Genomic DNA, 21,117 nt, shown 5'->3' with positions numbered 1-21,117 from the left:
AGGGTGGTACTCGGAGACAAGAACTCGAACTGGGAAGAAATGATAAGTAGAGTCCCACAAGGCTCTGTATTGGCTCTGATAATCTTTGCCATATATATAAATGACATGGATGAACATGTGGAATGTTATATGAATTTCTTTGCAGATGATGCAAAACTACTTAAGAGAGTAAGTACAGAGGAAGATTGTAAATCACTACAAAAAAACCTGGACAAAGTTTGGAAATGGAGCCAGAAGTGTGAAGTGAATTTCAACATCAAGAAATGTAGTATAATGGAATTTGGAAAAAGCAAAAATAGAATATCGGGACAATATAAAATTGGAAAAAAAAGGAAGTTAAAAAAGTCAACTTGGAAAGGGACCTAGGAGTAACTATCAACAATGACATGGCACCAGACAAACATATCAACAAATTAGTCGAAGAAATTTTCAACTTGTTAAGATCAATGAAAATGGCCTTTGACTACATGGATGAAGAAATGGTAAAAAAAATATTAGTTACATTGATAAGACCAAAACTGGAGTACACTGCGACACTATGGACACCTAGCACTAAAAAAACATAAAGAAACTAGAAAGAGTTCAAAGACCAACAACAAAGATGGCACCAACACTCTCCAAATTGAATACAAACAAAGATTGGACCAACTCAAACTACCAACCCTGGAACAAAGAAGATAAAGAGGAGACCTGCTAACCATTGACAGAATTATGAAAGGGATGGAAGTCCTTGATAGAGATGACTTAATAAAGTGGGATAGGAGAAAAATGAGGACATGAAAAGAAACTTTAAAAAAAAATAGTTACAGAAAAGATCTGAAAAAGAATAGCTTCCCATACAGAGCAATAAATATTTGGAACAAACTGAATGAGGAAACAGTAAGTGGAAAAATTATACGAGAATTTAAGATCAAACTGGATGCTGAAAGATACAAAAGTGGGTCACTACAAGCATAGCTCTCTTTCTGTAAAATACAACTAAGTAAAATACATTCAAACTCCTCTCTTCCTCTCTTATGTTCCATGTTTCTGCCCCATACAGTTCTATCGGCACAATCATTCCTTCATATAATCTCTTATCGTGTAATCCCAAATGTCTATTTCTCATTATACTTTTTAATCCCTCATGGCACTTACTTGCTTCTCTCAATCTATATTCTACTTCCACCTCCACACCTCCCTTTCCCGCCACATTTGCATCCAAGTATCTAACACTATCCACTTTCTCCAGTCTCTCTCCCTTAGTACTCACTTCCAAATTTCTGCCATCCTCTCCCTTTATACATCTCATCACCTTACTTTAACCCACATTTATCTTTAACTTCCTTCTTTTGCACACCCTCCCAAACTCCATCACTAACTTCCTTAATTCCTCCTCTAATGCTGCTACAAGCACAGTATCATCAGCAAACAACAACTGGCTTATCCAATTTTTCTCCATTTACTTTAACCATCTCCAATCCCCAGCCCATTACCCTTGCATTTACATCTTGCACCATCCTGTCCATTTATAAATTGAACAGCCAAGGTGACATAACACATCCCTGATGAAGTCCCACCTTTACCTCAGACCACTTGCTCTCTCCATTTCTAATTCTAACACAGGCTCTACTACTGTATAAAAACTCAACTGCTCTTAACAGCTTTCCTCCTATCCCATATGAAGTAAATAAAGAGAATTTTGGCTTTATTGTTCAGACAGTTGTACTGTGGTTAAACACTGCAATAACAAAGCATATATCAGGCTAGACACATAAACAAGCACAATAAAATGCAACTAAACACAATAGTTAAGCACTTAACAAACACAACTAAACAAAGACATCTAAGAATCTTGACCAGACTTCTAATGGGATGGTAACATAAATAGTACAACACATATATACATGTAAGAAAGTTAGGTGAGCAGCCTACCGTATCATGTGGCATTCCCAGTAGTACTGAGCCAGTCAGTCAAATGAACTCAACATGTAAATATACACTCAGAGAGATCACTGATATAAAGAGACACATCACATATCACCACATTCTTCTCCAGCTACATAAGTTCACATTGAGTAATCTTGGAGGTATTTTGGAGCATGCTGTGTTCTCTCAGACCTCCAAAGTGGAGGGGGTGAGGCTGCCTGGTAAGGCAATGTGGGAGAGTCCTTTTGGGGAGTGGACTCCAAATGAGAATTGCTATGTGTAGCCTCCACAGGCACACTAGCATTGGGCACTTCCCAAGGGGCCTGGGGTTGAGGTACATAAGAATCAGTATATCCACTTTCTCTACTGCTACTAGTCATAGGTGCAAGATGCTTTAATGAAACTATAATTACTCTATCATCTGGAAGCTTAATGTGAGCATATTCAGAATTGGCTGGAGCAGACTTGAGGGGAAGACTGAGAATGAGATGGATAGGATGAAGGGGTCCTTGAGTAAAAGGGGAATGTCTGTTGAGCAGGGAGGAGAGAAAGCAAGAGATAGCTGTAAGTGAAGAATGGTCATGAATGGACAATAAATAGACATGGCCTGAAGGGATTTCTCTGTGTTTTCTCTAATTTTTCATGAAAGAATGAGGAGAGAGTGAAGTGAAATGTAAGTGAAGCAGTAAAAGTTGTGGGGGCTGCTGTGGATGTGTTGTGTTTTGTTGCATTGCTTCTGAATCAGGCAGTTGGCAGGGACCAGAGATAGCCCTTCATTCACAAGGAACTTAGAAGGGAAACAGGTTCATGAGGGATGGGTGGGGTTGGGTACATAACTTGGCTGGTTACCTCCCTTATAAGGGGGAAAGAAAGTTTTTGGTATATAGATTGATAGAAATCAAAGATTAAGTTAGTCATGGAAATAAGGAAATGTTTATGATATTTGCTCAAAGAAAGAACATGTCTTACATTCATGATTTATTTTTCCACTTTGTAGGTAGCTTGAGGTGGGCAAAGATACTCACAAGGGAAGGATTATGATTTGCTGGTATGTCTTCAAAACACTCTTCACATTGCTTTTCAAGTATGGTCACCAGTGACCTTCATACATACATATACTGAGGGTTTTTTCCCCCTTACAAGGGAGGTAGCCAATTTCAAAGGCATGAATCCACTCCCACCCATTTCATCACCACATATTCCACTCCCATTCACCACCCCACCTTCCCTCCCTCTCTTCTTGGCTCCCCTTTGATGACCAGTCATCCCTGCATCTCGCCCTTTACCCTGGGTCAGAAGCAATGTGGCAAGACACAGCACATCCACAGCAAGGGCGCTTCATTTAATCGGCAACCCCCTCCCTCCGTCCCTTCATGCAGAAAAAGAGAAGACAGGGAGAAATCCCTTCGGACTTCATCAAAATATCATTCACATGTACTCCACCCCCCTCCCCCATCACAGCATCATCCATACACAACCATTCTCCACTCATCCCTATCTTGTTTTCTTCCTTCCTTCCTCAACAGACAGTCCCCTCCTTCCTAATGCCCCTTTTACCCCATCCATCCTTCTCATCCTTGATACCATTGTTTTATTTTCCAGACGATTTAGTAAGAGAATTTATGTGAGCTTGCCAAACAAGTCAACAAGGAAATTGCTTTTGAGCAAACTTGTTAGTAAACAACAGTCAGAATTAAAAGAGGAGGACCTTGATACCCTCTCCGATCTTGTAGAGGGTTACTCTGGGTCTGACCTTACAGCTCTGGCCAAAGATGCAGCTTTAGCCCCAATTAGAGGTAAGTTTATGCCTTTCATTACATAAGCTCAGAGAGTTGTTTATTAATTAATGATAATAATTATTGTATCAAGTCTCATTGACTGAAACATGCAGCCCCACAGTACATGGTAGTCTCAGGTCCTCCTATTTTCTCTCTGGAAAGAAACTTTGGAATGATGCTTGCTTCATTTTAGCATGGGACTATGTCTGTCACTAACTTGTGGTAGGAGGAGAACGGTTGCCAGTTGTCAGCAGTCCTTATTAAGTCTTCTCATGTATGCCTTGGCGGCATAATCAGAAACATGTTGGACTCGCATTTGCTTAGTTGTGGGTTCAATTCCCACACTCCTCCCTATTCCCAGCAGTGAATGTTACCAGGCCCAACAGTCCAAGTGCAAAGGGCAATGGTGATGGCTGTGGCTGCAGCAACATGCCTCCTGGCATAGGCTAATCTTCTATTATCACATGACAATGTATTCCTTTAATGCACTCACCAAATAGTAATTTGTAGTATTAGGGAAAAAAAAAAAAATTCAGCAAAGGGAAATGTACAAGGACAAGCACTGCCAGTGTTGTAACCACATAATGGTGGAAGTCAAGACTGTCATAAAACAAGAATGCCTTTTTCTTGTTAGTACTTATTAGAAGGTCCTACAGAACTGCAGGCTTTATCAGAGTTCTGAATTCTTTGGGACTAATCATAGACTTGTTACAACACTTACAGTGGTAATGGAAAGTTTGGGCACAAAAGTACAGGAGTTCCTGGGGTTAGGTTCCTGAAATTACCGCGTATGCTGACTTTCCATATTAAATACCGAGAACCGTATGTATGTGTATGTATTTACCTAGTTGTATTTTACGGGAAGGGGAGCTATGCTCGTGGGGTCCCGTCTTCATATCTCATTTTATCTAAACTATTTTTAAATTCATGTATTGTTTTTGCACACACCACTTTCTCATCTAACTTGTTCCAACTGTCTATTACTCTGTGAGGAAAGCTGTTCTTTTTCAAATCTCTTCTATAGCTGTCTTTTTTTATTTTCTTTCCGTGTCCTCTTGTATTTCTGTCATCCCATTTTATCAGATTCTCTCTATCAGTAATTTCTATGCCTTTCATGATTCTGTAAATAGTTATCAAATCTCCTCTCTCTCTTCTTTGCTCTAGTGTCTGTAGTTCAAGTTTTTCTAGTCTCTTCATATGATAGTTTTGAGAGTGTTGGTGCCAATTTTGTAATTGCTCTTTGTATTCTTTCAAGTTTTTTTTTTTTATACATTTTTTTGTACTTGGTGACCATATAGTTGCTGCATATTCCAGTCTTGGTCTTATCAGGGTGATTAGAATTTTCTTCACCATTTCTTCATCCAGGTATGTAAATGCCACTGATTGTTCTTATTAAATTATAAGTTTCTCCAAAAATCTTATTTATATGTTTCTCAGGTGACATATTATTCATAACAATGACTCCCAGGTCCTTCTCATTTTCTACTTTTTTTATTCCTTCTTTTCCCAATTTATATGATCCTGTTATTCTGTTTTTGTTTTTTTCAAATTCCATTATACTACACTTTTTTGTATTGAACTCCATCTCCCATTTCCTACTCCATTCTTGTACTTTATTTAGATCACTCTGTAGTGATTCACAATCTTCTTCAGTTTTCACTCTTTTCAGTAGTTTTGCATCATCTGCAAAGAAGCTCATATAGCTTTCAGTTCCTTCCTCCATATCATTAATATATATAGCAAACATTGTTGGGGCCAGAACTGTTCCTTGCAGAACACCGCTTATTACTTCATCCCATTTTGAGTGTTTGTCTCTTATCACTACTCTCATTTTCCTTTCTTGCAAAAAGTCTTCCATCCAATTAAGCAGTTTGCCCTGTATTCCTCCTTCAGTTTCTAATTTCTTAAGCAACTTCTTATGTGGTACTTTGTCAAAAGCCTTTTTTAGGTCTAGAAATGCACAATCAGCCCATCCATCTCTTTCTTGTATTATATCTATTAGCCTTGAATAGAAACATATTAAATTGGTGACGCATGATCGTCCTTGTCTGAATCCAAATTGCCTTGGATTTAGCACATTGTTTTTTTCTAAATATTTTACCCATCTACTTTTGACAATTCTTTCACAAATTTTTGCTATTGTACTTGTTAGAGAGACTGGTCTATAGTTGGTAGGTTCTTCTTTATTTCCTCCTTTATATATAGGTACTATATTTGCTTTTTTCCAATCTTCTGGAACTTTTCCTTCTTTCAAGGAACTGTTTATTATGCTATGTATTTTGTCTGCCAGTTCATTCCTGCATTCTTTCAAAATCCAGTTTGCTATTTCATCTGGTCCATGCGATTTTCTGACATCAATATTACTCAAGTGTTTCAATATTTCGTTCTTTGTTACTTCTATTTCTTTCATGGGAGGGACTTTCTCTTTCCATTCGATCTCTTCCGGTTGTATGTTCTCCTTTGTAAACACTGATTTAAAATGTTTGTTCATAATTTCTGCCATTTCAATTTCCTCTGTGTATTCAACTCCTCCTTGTCTTAATTTCTCCAAATCTTGTTTGTTTTTCAATTTGTTGTTTACAAATCTGTAAAATAGTTTTGGTTGATCTTTACACTTTTCTATGACATCTTTTTCATATTTTCTCTTTTCCTCTCTGCACGTTTGTACATATTCATTTCTATAACAAGTATATATTTTCCATTTTTCAGGCCTTCTGTCTTTTTTCCATCTGGTCCAAGCTTTGTCTCTTTTGTCTTTTAACTCCCTACAACTTCTATTGTACCAGCATTTTACATATTCTTTTTCTTGTTTTTGTCTTGGGACATACTTTTCCACTCCTTTTTTGTAAATTTTTGTCAAAATATTCCATTTCTCTTCCACTGTTGTTTCTTCTTTGTATATTTCTTCCCAGTTTTCCTTTTCAAAGAATTCTCTTATTTTATCAAAGTTTGTTTTTTCATACATCATTCTTCCTTCCTTTTTCATACGTCATTCAGGAGGTGCTAAGATAAAAGGGAGGGTGGAGGGGTGTGGAGTGTATTCAGGGATGGAATGGGTGGGAATGATTTTATGCCTTCTTTTTGGCTACCGCTCTTGTAAGGGGGAAAAAGCCTTGGTATATGTATGTATGCTTCCTTTTCTGTATTGTTCATTTCTTTTCATGTATTTTTCTTCATTTAGTTCCAGTTCAATCAAAATGTGGTCACTTTTACTTATTGGTGTTTTATATTCAATCTTGTCCACTATTCTAGGTTCAGATGTAATTATTAGGTCTAGTCTCGATGGTTCTTCTTCATTTCTATACCTAGTGTTCTCCTGTATCCACTGTGTCATTGTATTGTCAGTAATCATCTCAAGTAGAGCGTTTTACCCATGAGCCGTCTCCACCCTTTACTGTCATCTCTTCCCAGCAGATTTCTTTGCAATTAAAGTCGCCCATCATAACTATTCTTCCTCCATCTTCCATTATCTTATTTAATGTTATGTTTGTGTCCTATAACATACTTTTATGTTCACTCTCTTCCCACGAGGCTGTTTTCGGAGGCACATAATTTATCACAAACTTTCTGCTCTTCTTATCTCTGTCTTCCACTTCGATCATAATCATCTCTACAGTATTCTTTCCATATGTGACACACCTCACGTTTATATCCTTCTTAGTCAGGAACATAACTCCACCCCCTTGCTTTGTCTGTTTCTAATCCAATAATTATATGCATCATGTCCTACACTGTTGGGTGGTAGTGGACCTTTTAATTTTGTTTCTACAATTCCCATTATGTCTGGTTCCTTTTCCTTCAAATAATCATTCAGCTCATTCAATCCTGTTATTAATCCATCTATATTTGTGTAAGACACTCTTAGTTTTCTGCCACTTCCATTGTGTTCTCTGTTTCCCTTTTGTTTTTCTCTTGTATGTTTCATATTCACTACTCTCCAATAGAATCTCTTTTTCTGACTCTGTTCTGTTCTCGTTTTTTTCCTTAGCTTCAAGTCTTTTCTTTTTTTCTTCCTCTCTTTCCTCTTTATTCATTTCCCTTTTTATCCATACCTTTTTATATTGTTCACTTGTTGCTAGTTTCCCTGTTTTTGTTAAGATATTCTCTGCCGTCGTTTGTGACCTAAATTTAATCTTAATTTGTCTGGTCTTATCTGTACTATACTTTCCGAGTCTGAACTTCTCTTCGATTTGTTTCATTATTTCTGGTTCATCTTCCTGAACTAATTGTAGTACACTGCTTACTTTTTCATTTTCCTCTTTGATTCTTGAGGTTCTATCTGGGTTATGTTTCTCTTCCATTCCTAATATAATTATACATTTCTTTTTGTCAGCTAAGTCTCTTACAATATTCTCCTTCTGTCTCATCACTTTGATAACTGAGTCTTCAGTTTGTTCTTTCATTTGCTGTTTAATTATATCAGTAAATGCAACTTTACTATTTTCCTGTATCTTCCTCCACCCCTGTGCCTCTTTTGTTATTGTTTCTTTATTGTCTTTATTGTTCCTTTTTAATTCTTTATTCTCCTCTTTTACTTCTCTTAACTGTCTTTTTAGTTCTTCTATTTCATCAGTTAAATTTTTGTTCGCCTTCTCTAGTTCTTCCAATCTTTCAACCTTTTCTGCAAGTTTTGACATTGTACCGAACCTAATCTCCCAATGTTCAGTCATTTGTTCAAGCCTTTCCTCCAGTTTTGCTAGTCGGGGGAGGTTGGTATCTGCCTCCCCCTCTTTAAATCCTTGGAAATTATTATCCTCACCTTCCATTGAATTGTTCTTATCTATGTTTCTAATCTTTACATTTTTGTTAGACATTTCGTTGTCACTAAATTGGTCGGGACCTCTTTTGCTTACATGGCGTCTGCCTGCCTGGGCCAAGTCCTCTCCTTCCTCATTTCCTTCCATTTCCCTCAGTAATCCCTCCCCTTCTCCTTTTTCCTCACTTTCCCACTACACCACGAGGAATTTCCCCCACACCCGGTAAATACAATAGGTACTTCCTTTGCTTTGGGATCCACGAAAATTTCACTTTTTCTTCAGAACGTCCTCTACGCCGTCCGTTCGGTGGAGTGTGTGTGTGTGCACGCGCGTGTATGTGGTGTATGTATGTGGCATTTGTGGCATATGTATGTCTTTGTGCATATATACATGTGTATGTGGCATATATGCATATGTGTATGTGGCGTATATACATGTGTGTGTATGTGGCGTATACACATTGTGTGTGTGTGTGGCGTATGTATATATGTGTGTATGTGGCGTATGTATGTGTGTGTGGCGTGTGTGTGTGTGTGTATTTACCTAGTTGTATTTACCTAGTTGTATTTTACGGGAAGGGGAGCTATGCTCGTGGTGTCCCGTTTTCATATCTCATTTTATCTAAACTATTTTTAAATTCATGTATTGTTTTTGCACACACCACTTTCTTCTAACTTGTTCCAACTGTCTATTACTCTGTGAGGAAAGCTGTTCTTTTTCAGGTCTCTACTATAGCTGTCCTTTTTGATTTTCTTTCCATGTCCTCTTGTATTTCTATCATCCCATTTTATCAGATTCTCTCTATCAGTAATTTCTATGCCTTTCATGATTCTGTAAATAGTTATCAAATCTCCTCTCTTCTTTGCTCTAGTGTCTGTAGTTCAAGTTTTGCTAGTCTCTCTTCATATGATAGTTTTGTGAGTGTAGGTGCCAATTTTGTAATTGCTCTTTGTATTCTTTCAAGTTTTTTTTATACATTTTTTTGTACTTGGTGACCATATCGTTGCTGCATATTCCAGTCTTGGTCTTATCAAGGTGATTAGAATTTTTTTCACCATTTCTTCAGCCAGATATGTAAATGCCACTTTGATTGTTCTTATTAAATTATAAGTTTCTCCAAAAATCTTATTTATATGTTTCTCAGGTGACATATTATTCATAACAATGACTCCCAGGTCCTTTTCATATTCTACTTTTTTTATTCCTTCTTCTCCTAATTTATATGATCCTGTTATTCTTTTTTTTTACTTTTTCCAAATTCCATTATACTACACTTCTTTGTATTGAACTCCATTTCCCACTTCTTACTCCATTCCTGTACTTTATTTAGATCTCTCTGTAGTGATTCACAATTTTCTTCCGTGTTCACTTTTTTCAATAGTTTTGCATCATCTGCAAAGAAGCTCATATAGCTTTCAATTCCTTCCTCCATATCATTAATATATATAGCAAACATTATTGGGGCCAGAACCGTTCCTTATGGAACACCGCTTATTACTTCATCCCAGTTTGAGTGTTGGTCTCTTATCACTACTCTCATTTTTCTTTCTTGCAAAAAGTCTTCCATCCAATTTAGTAGTTTGCCCTGTATTCCTCCTTCAGTTTCTAATTTCTTAAGCAACTTTTTTGTGGTACTTTGTCAAAAGCTTTTTTTAGGTCTAGAAATGCACAATCAGCCCATCCATCTCTTTCTTGTATTATATCTATTAGCCTTGAATAGAAACATATTAAATTGGTGACGCATGATCGTCCTTATCTGAATCCAAATTGTCTTGGATTTAGCACGTTGTTGTTTTCTAAATATTTTACCCATCTATTTTTTACAATTCTTTCACAAATTTTTGCTATTGTACTTGTTAGAGAGACTGGCCTATAGTTGTTAGGGTCTTCTTTATTTCCCCCTTTATATATAGGTACTATATTTGCTTTTTTCCAATCTTCTGGAACTTTACCTTCTTTCAAGGAACTGTTTATTATGCTATGTATTATGTCTGCCAGTTCATTCCTGCATTCTTTCAAAATCCAGTTTGCTATTTCATCTGGTCCATGCGATTTTCTGACATCAAGATTACTCAAGTGTTTCAATATTTCATTCTTTGTTACTTCTATTTCTTTCATAGGGGGGACTTTCTCTTTCCATTCAATCTCTTCAGGTTGTATGTTCTCCCTTGTAAACACAGATTTAAAATGTTTGTTCATAATTTCTGCCATTTCAATTTCCTCTGTGTATTCAATTCCTCCTTGTCTTAATTTCTCAAAATCTTGTTTGTTTTTCAGTTTGTTGTTTACAAATCTGTAGAATAGTTTTGGTTGATCTTTACATTTTTCTATGACATCTTTTTCATATTTTCTCTTTTCCTCTCTGCACGCTTGTACATATTCATTTCTATAACAAATATATATTTTCCATTTTTCTGGTCTTTTGTTTTTCTTCCATTTAGCCCAAGCTTTGTCTCTTTTGTCTTTTATCTCCCTACAACTTTTATTGTACCAGCACTTTATATATTCTTTTTCCTGTTTTTGTCTTGGGACATACTCTTCTACTCCCTTTTTATAGATTTTTGTCAAAATATTCCATTTCTCTTCTACTGTTGTATCTTCTTTGTGTATTCTTTCCCAGTTTTCATTTTGGAAGAATTCTCTTAATTTATCAAAATTTGCTTTTTCATACATCATTCTTCCTTTTCTATATTATTCATTTCTTTTTATGTATTTTTTCTCATTTAGTTCTAGTTCTATCAATATGTGGTCACTTTTGCTTATTGGTGCCTGGTATTCTATCTTTTCCACTATTTCAGGTTCTGATGTGAATATTAGGTCTAGACTCGATGGTTCTTCTTCATTTCTATACCTGGTGTTCTCTTGGATCCATTGTGTCATTGTGTGGTCAATAATCATCTCAAGTAGAACACTTCCCCATGAGTCTTCTCCACCCTTTACGGTCATCTCTTCCCAGCATATTTCTTTGCAATTATAGTCGCCCATCATAACTATTCTTCCTCCATCTTCCATTATCTTGTTTAGTGTTATTCTTGTGTCTTCTAACATGCTTTTATGTTCATTCTCTTCCCACGAGGCTGTTTTTGGAGGTACGTAGTTTATTACAAATTTTCTGCTCTTCTTATCTCTATCTTCTACTTCTACCATAATCATCTCTACTGTATTGTTCCCATATGTGACATTCTTCACGCTTATATCCTTCTTAGTCAGGAACATAACTCCACCCCCTTGTTTTATCTCTCTGTTTCTAATCCAATAATTATATGTATTGTGTCCTATGCTGTTGGGTGGTATGGGCCTTTTAATTTTGTTTCAACAATTCCCATTATGTCCGGATCTCTTTCTTTCAGATATTTGTTCAGTTCATTCAGTCCTGTTATTAATCCATCTATATTTGTGTAGGATACTTTTAACTTTCTGTTATTTCCATTGTATTCTCTGTTTCTTTTGTGTTTCTCTCTGTTATGCTCCATTTCTTCAATTTCATATTCACTACTCTCCAGTAGAATTCTTGTTTTTCTGTCTCCGTTCTGGTCTCGTTTTTTCTCTTAGCTTCATGTCTTTTCCTTATTTCTTCCTCTCTTTCCTCTTTATTCATTTCCCTTTTTATCCATACCTTTTTATATTGTTCACTTGTTGCTAGTTTCCCTGTTTTGGATAAGATATTCTCTGCCGTCGTTTGTGTGTGTGCGTGCGTGCGTGCATGTATGCGTCTGTGTTAACATGTACAAGTAAGCATGTACGTGTGTGTGTCTGTGTTCGTATTTGTGTGTACACGCACGCGCATTCACAACATACACTGGTTGTCTAACACGTGTCTACGTGTGTGTGTCTACACGTGTGTAAGCGTGTATATGTCTGTTTTTGATCTCCCAAACCACCACCGCCAGTAACAAGAACCTCGTAAGAGAAATTAAGACACGACAAGCGCAGTCATTATCAGACTTATTAGTTGTGTTCCAAACGAAAGAAACATAACACTTCAGCAGGTTAGGGCGGTAAAATTGTTTGCGATGTTGCCGCGTGTGTGCGTATGCGTGCCCGACTCGGCACGAATTTTAAAACGGTTCTCTACATTTGAGATGGTTTTGAAATAAAATCCGCGTATGATTGAATCCGTGTTATTCGAATCCGCATTATTTGAGGGACCCCTGTACAGGCATCCAGACATTTTGCTAAACTCAAAACACTTGAAAAGTAGCCATTTCTGATCATACTCTTCGCTGTTTTTCAATGCTATCATCTGTACAGTTGTTTGGACGAGACAATATGCACCACTCGGCAGTCATTATCAGACTTATTAGTTGTGTTCCAAACGAAAGAAACATTACACTTCAACAGGTTAGGGCAGTAAAATTGTTTGTGATGTTGCCGCGTGTGTGCATATGCGTGCCCGACTCGGTGCAAATTTTAAAACGGTTCTCTACATTTGAGATGGTTTTGAAATAAAATCCGCGTATGATTGAATCCGTGTTATTCGAATCCGCGTTATTTGAGGGACCACTGTACAGGCATCCAGACATTTTGCTAAACTCAAAACACATGAAAAGTAGCCATTTCTGATCATACTCTTCGCTGTTTTTCAATGCTATCATCTGTACAGTTGTTTGGACGAGACAATATGCACCACTTGGCAACTCTGTTTAGTCGCTCCCGGGACCACATGGTGTTAGTTTGTAAACATCTCTCACGTGGACTAGTCAATTTTTTGCAGTGGCCTCTGTTCTTGTGCCTTGATATCTCCGTAATGGGAAGTGGTAAAAAGCTGAGAAGAGACTATTATAACCCTCTATAAGGAGGGTTATAAGTTTTAAGATATAGCCACTTGTGTGGGAATTGGAGTGCAGCAAGTACAAAAGTGGACCAAGAAATTTTGAGGTGGAGGAAGTGATGCCATTCCTACCCCAAGCCTCACTCTGGTCAGTCAAGGAAGATATCAAATCATACTTCTAAGGTTATTAGGAGGCAGTTGGATAAAGATCCAACACTCACAGCTTGAAAACTGAAGGAAAAAAAACCCACATTGCTGCAGGACATGTCTGTAAGATGTGTTTCTAATCATTTAGCCAAAGTAATGTCGTAACACATTGATAAATGCACTAAAAACCCACTGTTGATTGGATTTAAGAAAAGAAAGGAAATAACGATTTCCGTATATATATGTTGTGATTGCATGAGGAGGAATGGGCGGGGGGTGGGGTAGTATGTGTAAGTAAATTTTGACGCAGCCCGAAGGGATTTCTCCCCGTCCTCTCCTTATATGCAAGGGGGGTCGCCGATTAAATGAAGCGGCCTTGCTGTGGATGTGCTGTGTCTTGCGACACTGCTTCTGACCCAGGGCGGTGGGCAGGGTGCAGGGATGACCCGTCATCCAGGAGGTGCTCAGATGAGAGGGAGGGTGGGAGGGGTGTGGAGTGTATTTAGGGATGAAATGGGTGGGAGTGTTTTTATGCCTTTCCCTTTTTGGCTACCTCCCTTGTAAGGGGGAAAAAGCCTTGGTATATGTATGTATGTATATTTCAATCACTTGCTGTGATCCTCTTCTGCTTGAAGAGGATCACAGCAAGTGATTGAAATATACGGAAATCGTTATTTCCTTTCTTTTCTTAAATCCAATCAACATTGGTTTTTGTGCATTTAGCCAAAGATTTATAATATTGTAGTTGTTGTGCTAAGGTTCTTCCCCTCTTAGATGCAAAAAACATATGTGATCGCATTGCTTTTTGCAAGAAATATAAAGATTGGATCCTAGAAGACTGGAAACAAGTATTGTGGAGTGATGAGTCATTGTTTATGATGTCACCGGGCTGTAGGTTGAAGCGTGTGAGGCGCCCCAGGGGGTCGGACCCTAATGACCCATGCTATACAGCTAAAGTGGTGAAACATGCACCAAGGGTTTTGGTGTGGGAGTGCTTTGCGTTTGGTGAAGTTGCCAATTTAGTGTTTCTTGGGCAAAATGAGTGTGTAAATCAGCACAGTTATTTCAAGTTATTGTGTGATAACCTGCCTTAAAGTTTTGAAAAGTGTAACGCTAGCTGGTTTATACAGGATGGAGCTCCTGCTCACATAGCTTGGTCTATTACCCAGTGGTTAGAGGACTGTGGTGTAGATTACTTCAAAAAGTGGCCTGGGAATTCACCAGACTTAAATAGAGCATGTGTGGCATATTGTTAAAAAACAGCTTCAGGATCATGATGTTTTGACTGTAGCGAAGCTAGAAATAGAAATACAGGATATTTGGGATAATATTATTCCCAATCAGTAGAAAACTGGCAAGATGCATCCCATCACGTTTGGAGAAGGTCATCAAGCTTAAACAAAAATCGCTTGGCAAATAAGGTATGTCATGAGCCCTTTAAATGTCTACATTCATCTATCGTCGATTTGCACCCAAAATTTCCTCTACCACTATAGACTGCATTTCAAATCCAGGAGAATCGCAAGATGTAACCCACTTGGGTTTCATGGGGGAGGGGTAGCTTAATTTTGAGTTTTTCCATCCATTGTTTTGGATTAAAAAGTGTAATGAGGAATAGACATTTGGGAATGGATGCTAAGAGGAGACTATATGAAGGAGTGATTGTGCCAACAGCACTGTATGGGGCAGAAACAAGGAACTTAAGAGAGGAAGAGAGAAGGAGTTTGAATGTGTTTGAGATGAGGTTTCTGAGAAGTATGATGGGGGTTACTAGGCTAGATAGAGTGAGAAATGAGGAGGCGAGGTGGAGAACAGGGGTGGAAAGGGAGTTGGGAGATAGGGTTGATGAAAGAGTATTAGGATGGTTTGGACACATGGAAAGAATGAGTGAAGAAAGACTAGTAAAAGAGGTATGGAAGGTAGATGTTGAGGGAATGAACATGAAGGGACGTCCTAGTATGAGGTGGATGGATGGGGTGAAGGGGGCTTTAGAGAAGAGGGGAATGTCTGTTGAGGAAGGATGGGAGAGGACAGAAGACAGGGGTGAATGGAGAATGGTTGTATATGGATGATATTGTGATGCATGAGGTGGAATGGGCGGGGGATTGGGGGTGAGGTAGTAAGTGTGAGCAATTTTTGACGCAGCCCGAAGGGATTTCTCCCCGTCTTCTCCTTTTGTGCATGGGGGGACGGATAGGGGGGGTCACTGATTTAATGAAGCGGCATTGCTGTGGATGTGCTGTGTCTTGCGACACTGCTTCTGACCCAGGGCAGTGGACAAGGTGCAGGGATGACCCGTCATCCAGGAGGTGCTAAGATGAGAGGGAGGGAGGAGGGGTGTGGAGTGTATTTAGGGATGGAATGGGTGGGAATGATTTTATGCCTTTTCCTTTTTGGCTACCTCCCTTGTAAGGGGGAAAAAGCCTTGGTATATGTATGTATGTATGTGTTGGTTAGTTTTTCCCAGTTTTCTTTCTGTTGTTTGATAAGTTTATGATGTTTCTATGTAATTGCTCAATATTTTCTTTATATTTTGTTATGTAACCTCTGGATGTTATATATGTATATATACATACATATACCATTGCTTTTTTTTTTTTGCCTTACAAGGGAGGTAGCCAAAAAACAAAGGTATAAAATCCACTCCCACCCATCCCATCCCTACATACTCCACTCCCATTCATCCCCCTCTCTCCCTCGTATTTTGGCTCTTCCTGGATGACGGATCGTCCCTGCATCTCACCCACTGTCCTGGGTCAGGAGTAATGTAGCAAGACACAGCACATCCACAGCAAAGCCGCTCCAATTAATCGGCGACCCCCCCCCCCTCTCCATTCCTTCATGCAGAAATAGAGAAGACAGGGAGAAATCCCTTCGGGCTGCATCAAAATATCATCCACACATACTCCCTCACCCCCCCATCCCCTGCCCACTCCATGCATCACAACATGATCCATACACAACCATTCTCCATTCATCCCTATCTTCTGTCTTCTCCCTTCCTCAACAGATATTCCCCTCTTTCCCAATGCCCTTTTTACCTGGTCACCCCGTCATGTTCACTCCTTCCACCTTTGCTTTCCACGCCTCTTTTACTAACCTTTCTTCACTCATTCTTTCCATGTGTCCAAGCCATCCCAATACTCTTTCATCAACCAGCACAGAATAGGCCTAACCACAGAGTTATATTGACCTAGATGCAACTGTCTGCCAAAGGACAATGAATACCTTACACTGCCCCAAACAACAACAAAATCTTACACTGCCCCAAACAACAACAAAATTTTCCTTCAGTGAATTATGGGCCAATCCAGTGGCTGATACCAATTCCCTTGGAGCCATGGGTCTCCTGTAAGAGACCCAGGACAGTGGAATGATTGATTGATTACACCATAGGCTACCATGGCAGTTATGGCTGCATTTTAGTTTATTGGCAAGTTTGTATAATACAATATATATTTTCATATAGAATTTGATGTTGTGAGCTTGAGGAATAGGTTTGGAGGTATACTTATTTTGTGTATAAGGTTTAACTACTGATATGCTGATTTTTGCAGAGTTACGGCCAGAGCAAGTTGTTTCCTGTGACCCTGCAGATGTTCGAAACATTGAACTCAATGATTTCAAGGAATCACTTAAGAAGATCAGACGCTCAGTGCCAGTTGCCACCTTAGCCTTGTATGAACGCTGGAATGCTGACTATGGAGATCTGTCTACTTGAGCCCCTCATTGATAGACTTCAATTAAATTGTCCTACCATTCCTATGACTTCATTACTTCCTTCTTGTCTTTGTCTCGGAATGAATATTCTCAAAACTTTCTCCTCGTTACTTTGTCACTCCAGCTACTATGTGTTGATCCTGTGCATTGTTACCAGGCTGCCACTTGATGAGTGTTGTCCATTTAACCTAACTCAGCTGAATTTTGTCACCAAGAAAACACATTTAATACAAATATATTTAAATATCTTTAGTTCAGATGTAAAGTGCCATTTTTTTTTTAATAAACATTTAAAAAGATTCTCAACTTTGTGCTATGACAGTTTCATAGCCATGCTGGTCATGTGTTATATATGTCCAGCATTTCCCTTTGTCCAAACAAACACTCATCTGTAAATTACCATTTTTACGCTTTTATACTTTTTGAATGATGTATTTGTAAATCTCGTACACATAATCTGGTTGATGTTTTCCTCCTGTTGACAATATAAGGGCTTTCAAGTAATAGCACATGGTAAAACAATTTTGTTAAAAGCACAAAGGTTGTATAGTGTGGCCTGTAGAAGTTGAAAGTTAGAACTTCATTGTAATCCCTGCCAGTACACACTAAATATATAATTCTAGGAAGGACTGCATAGCCTAAGTCTCACCCAGTGATTCGTATTAACTATCTCCAAATGGAACAAAATGTTTTTGTTTTGAAAGATGTGCATCATTTATGAATTGCAGTAAGTCAGAAACATTCCATACAATGTTGTTGTTTTTTTTAAATGTAGAAAGACATTGAGGTGATTGCACAATTATCATATTATGCTAATAAATTTTGCTGTGGTGCACTCATGGCTCCTCCTGAGCTGCAGGTCCAGTGTGATAATTCAATAGTGTCACATAGTGAAGCTACTAGTAATGATCTATAGATACCTAGTGAGAGAACAGTTGCAATATTTGTGGTGTAATATAGTCATGCTATTTATACAAAGGTGCAAGAATATTTTTTTCAAAGAATCTGCATAATATGTACAATATTTTGTTGTCAGTGTTGAATATGATTTGGTCTTTAGTGAATCATGCAGTTTTTTTTTTATTTTTATCACATCTCTAGAAAAATCCCTGCTGCCTCATTCCACTCAGGCTTGTCAGCTTTAAGTAGGAGAAGTTGGCCATAATTCATGAAATGCACTCCAGCCTTTTATCCTACACATTTGGTGCTGTCATTGTACTGTGGTCAAGGTATGCGTAGATAAACGCTCTAAGAGAGGAATAGGCTTTTTCACTAAGGTTATAGTTTACAGTGATAATGCCAGGTGTTCTACATAGATATGCAAATTATAGTATACTATTGAAAAAAAAAAATAGTGCTTTATATAACTGGACAATAACTTGCATTCACAAACACCTTTATAGATCACTAGCAGTGTTGTAGATACAGTATTGTCTTGTACCCAATTACATGTTACAAAATTTCCATCACAATTTAATGTCATTATTGAATTTTCCCGTGCCATTTTGTGTGAATTTTCCACAAATTGGTGGGAGAAATTTGCTCACATGGGATGTTTTGTGAGCAAATTATATGTTGCAATGAACTTATTTGTGTATATAATAATTCCTTCTTTATGTGGGAAAAAATGTGGAAATCCAGATTTCCATGTGAGAATTTTGTGGTGAAAATCTCACTCATTTGTGGGAACTGGCGTAGATCACAGTGGCAACACTGTTCCCTTGATTTGAATGTTTAGTCCATGTTTTTAGTGGGGATGATGCTGGTATTAAAATACTTTGACTTATTTTCTATATTCACTCCTCTCACCTAACCCTCTTTTTCTGTTCTCAGAACATGCCTCCTTCAGACTCCAGTTCTGAATTTATTACTCTTTCATGTAGTCTTTACATACATACTATACCAAAAGGCCCTTTCACCCTTATAAGTGAGGTAACCAGCCAAGTCATGTACTCACTCTTCACCCATTCCAAAACACATTCAATACTCATTTGGTTTCCCTTTTATTTTAGCTCCTTTTGGTGGATGAAGGGCCATCTCTATCTCCCCCCTCCCCCCACTATGTAAGCACAAAGCATTGCAGCAAGACAGCACATCTACAGCAGGGCATAACAGCTGAAGCTTGTTTACCCCTACTACTTCATTACATGGCAACCCTCTTTGTCCACTTGTAATCCTAGAAGACAAGGCCCTTGGAGCCATGTCAGTTTATCAGCCATTCATAACCACTCACCACTCACACCTATCTCTTGCACTTTTCCCTTCCCTCCAACTGCAAAGTGAGGTGGCTGTTCTTGTTAACATAATTGTTTTAACTATTATTTTCATTTTTATAATTTTTATTGTTATTATTATTATTATTATTATTATTATTATTACTTTATTCATAAAGTGGAAGAAGCCTTGTGGTATATATGTTATTATTATTATATTATGGGAGTGGAATATTTGAGGATAGAATGGATGGGAGTGGATTTTATGCCTTTGTTTTTGGCTACCTCCCTTGTAAATACACATACCAACAACTTTTCCCCCCCTTACAAGGGAGGTAACCAAAAAACAAGGGCATAAAATCCACCCCCACCCATTCCACTTCTTCATACTACACTTCCATTCACCCCTCTCCCTCCCTCTTATATTGGCTCCTCCTAGATGACGGGTCATCCCTGCATCTTGCCCACTGCCCTGGGTCAGAAGCAATGTAGCAAGACACAACACATCCACATCAAGGCAGCTTCGTTTAATCAGTGACCTCCCTCCCTCTTTGTCTCCTCATGCAGAAAAGGAGAAGACAGGGAGAAATCCCTTTGGGGTGCATCAAAATAACATTCACACACACTCCCTCCCCCCTCCCCCTCCCCATCCCCCATACACTCCCTTCCATGCATCAGAGCATCATCCATACACAACCATTCTCCACTCACCCCTATCTTCTGTCTTCTCCCTTCCTTCCTTAACAGACATTACCCTCTTTCCTAATGCCCCTTTACCACATCCATTCATCCCATCCTAGGTTGCCCCATGTTCACTCCTTTCACCTCTGCCTTCCACACCTCTTTTACTAATCTTTTTTCACTCAATCTTGCCATGTGTTCAAACCATCCCAATACTCTTTCATCAACTCTATCTCCCAACTCCCTTTCTACCCCTGCTTTCCTCCTCACTCCCTACAATACTTCTCAGGCATTTCATCTCAAACACCTTCAAACTCTTCCTCTCTTATGTTCCATGTTTTTGCCCCATACAGTGCTGTTGGCACAATCACTTCTTCATACAATCTCCTCTTAGCATCCATTCCCAAATGTTGATTTCTCATTACACTTTTTAATCCCCCAAGGCATTTACTTGTGTCTCTCAATCTACATTCTACCTCTACCTCCACTCCTCCCTCTCCCGGCACATTTGCACCCAAGTATCTAAAGCTATTCACTTCCTCCAGTCTCTCCCTTAATACTCACTTCCAGTTTGCTGCCACATTTTCCCCCTTGTACATCTTATCATCTTACTTTAACCCACATTTATCCTCAACTTCTTTCATTCGCACACCTTCCCAAACTCACTAACTTCCTTAATCCCTCCTTGGATCCTGCCACAAGTGCAGTGTCATCAGCAAACAACAACTGGCTTATCTCCCATTTTTCTCTTTTTTTTTTAACCATCTCCAATCCCTGGCCCTTTACCCTTGCATTTACCTCTCACACCACCCCATCCATGTAGGAATTGAACAGCCAAAGTGACATAATGCATCCCTGGCAAAGTCCTACCTTTACTTCAAACCACTCACTCTCTCCATTTCTAATTCTAACACAGGCTCTACTGTATACATACATATACCAAAGGCTTTTTCCCCCTTACAAGGGAGGTAGCCAAAAAATAAAGACATAAAATCCACTCCCACCCATTCCATCCCCACACACTCCACCCCCATTCACCCTCCTCCCTCACTCTTATCTTGGCTCCTCCTGGATAATGGATCATCCCTGCATCTCGCCCACTGCCCTGGGTCAGAACCAGTATCGCAAGACACAACACATCC

General features: G+C 38.6%; 1 protein-coding gene across 3 annotated transcripts in view; it reads left to right on the top strand.

Moving 5' to 3' along the window:
• Window positions 1-17,381, top strand: part of spas (spastin) — a 367,066-nt gene extending 349,685 nt beyond the window's left edge. For all 3 annotated transcript variants that reach the window (XM_076208392.1, XM_076208390.1, XM_076208391.1), the window contains exons 10-11: window positions 3,511-3,704; window positions 16,919-17,381. In XM_076208392.1, coding sequence (XP_076064507.1) covers window positions 3,511-3,704; window positions 16,919-17,082 — 358 coding nt within the window. In that variant the 3' untranslated portion in view covers window positions 17,083-17,381. The remainder of the gene's footprint in view (window positions 1-3,510; window positions 3,705-16,918) is intronic.
• The last annotated feature ends 3,736 nt before the right edge of the window (window positions 17,382-21,117 follow it).

The sequence above is a fragment of the Oratosquilla oratoria genome, chromosome 25, assembly GCF_046742065.1.
Source record: "Oratosquilla oratoria isolate Oo_2021 chromosome 25, ASM4674206v1, whole genome shotgun sequence".
NCBI lineage: Eukaryota > Metazoa > Arthropoda > Malacostraca > Stomatopoda > Squillidae > Oratosquilla > Oratosquilla oratoria.
The sequence above is the reverse complement of the archived record's forward strand: the minus strand, read 5'-3'. Positions and strand labels throughout refer to the sequence as shown.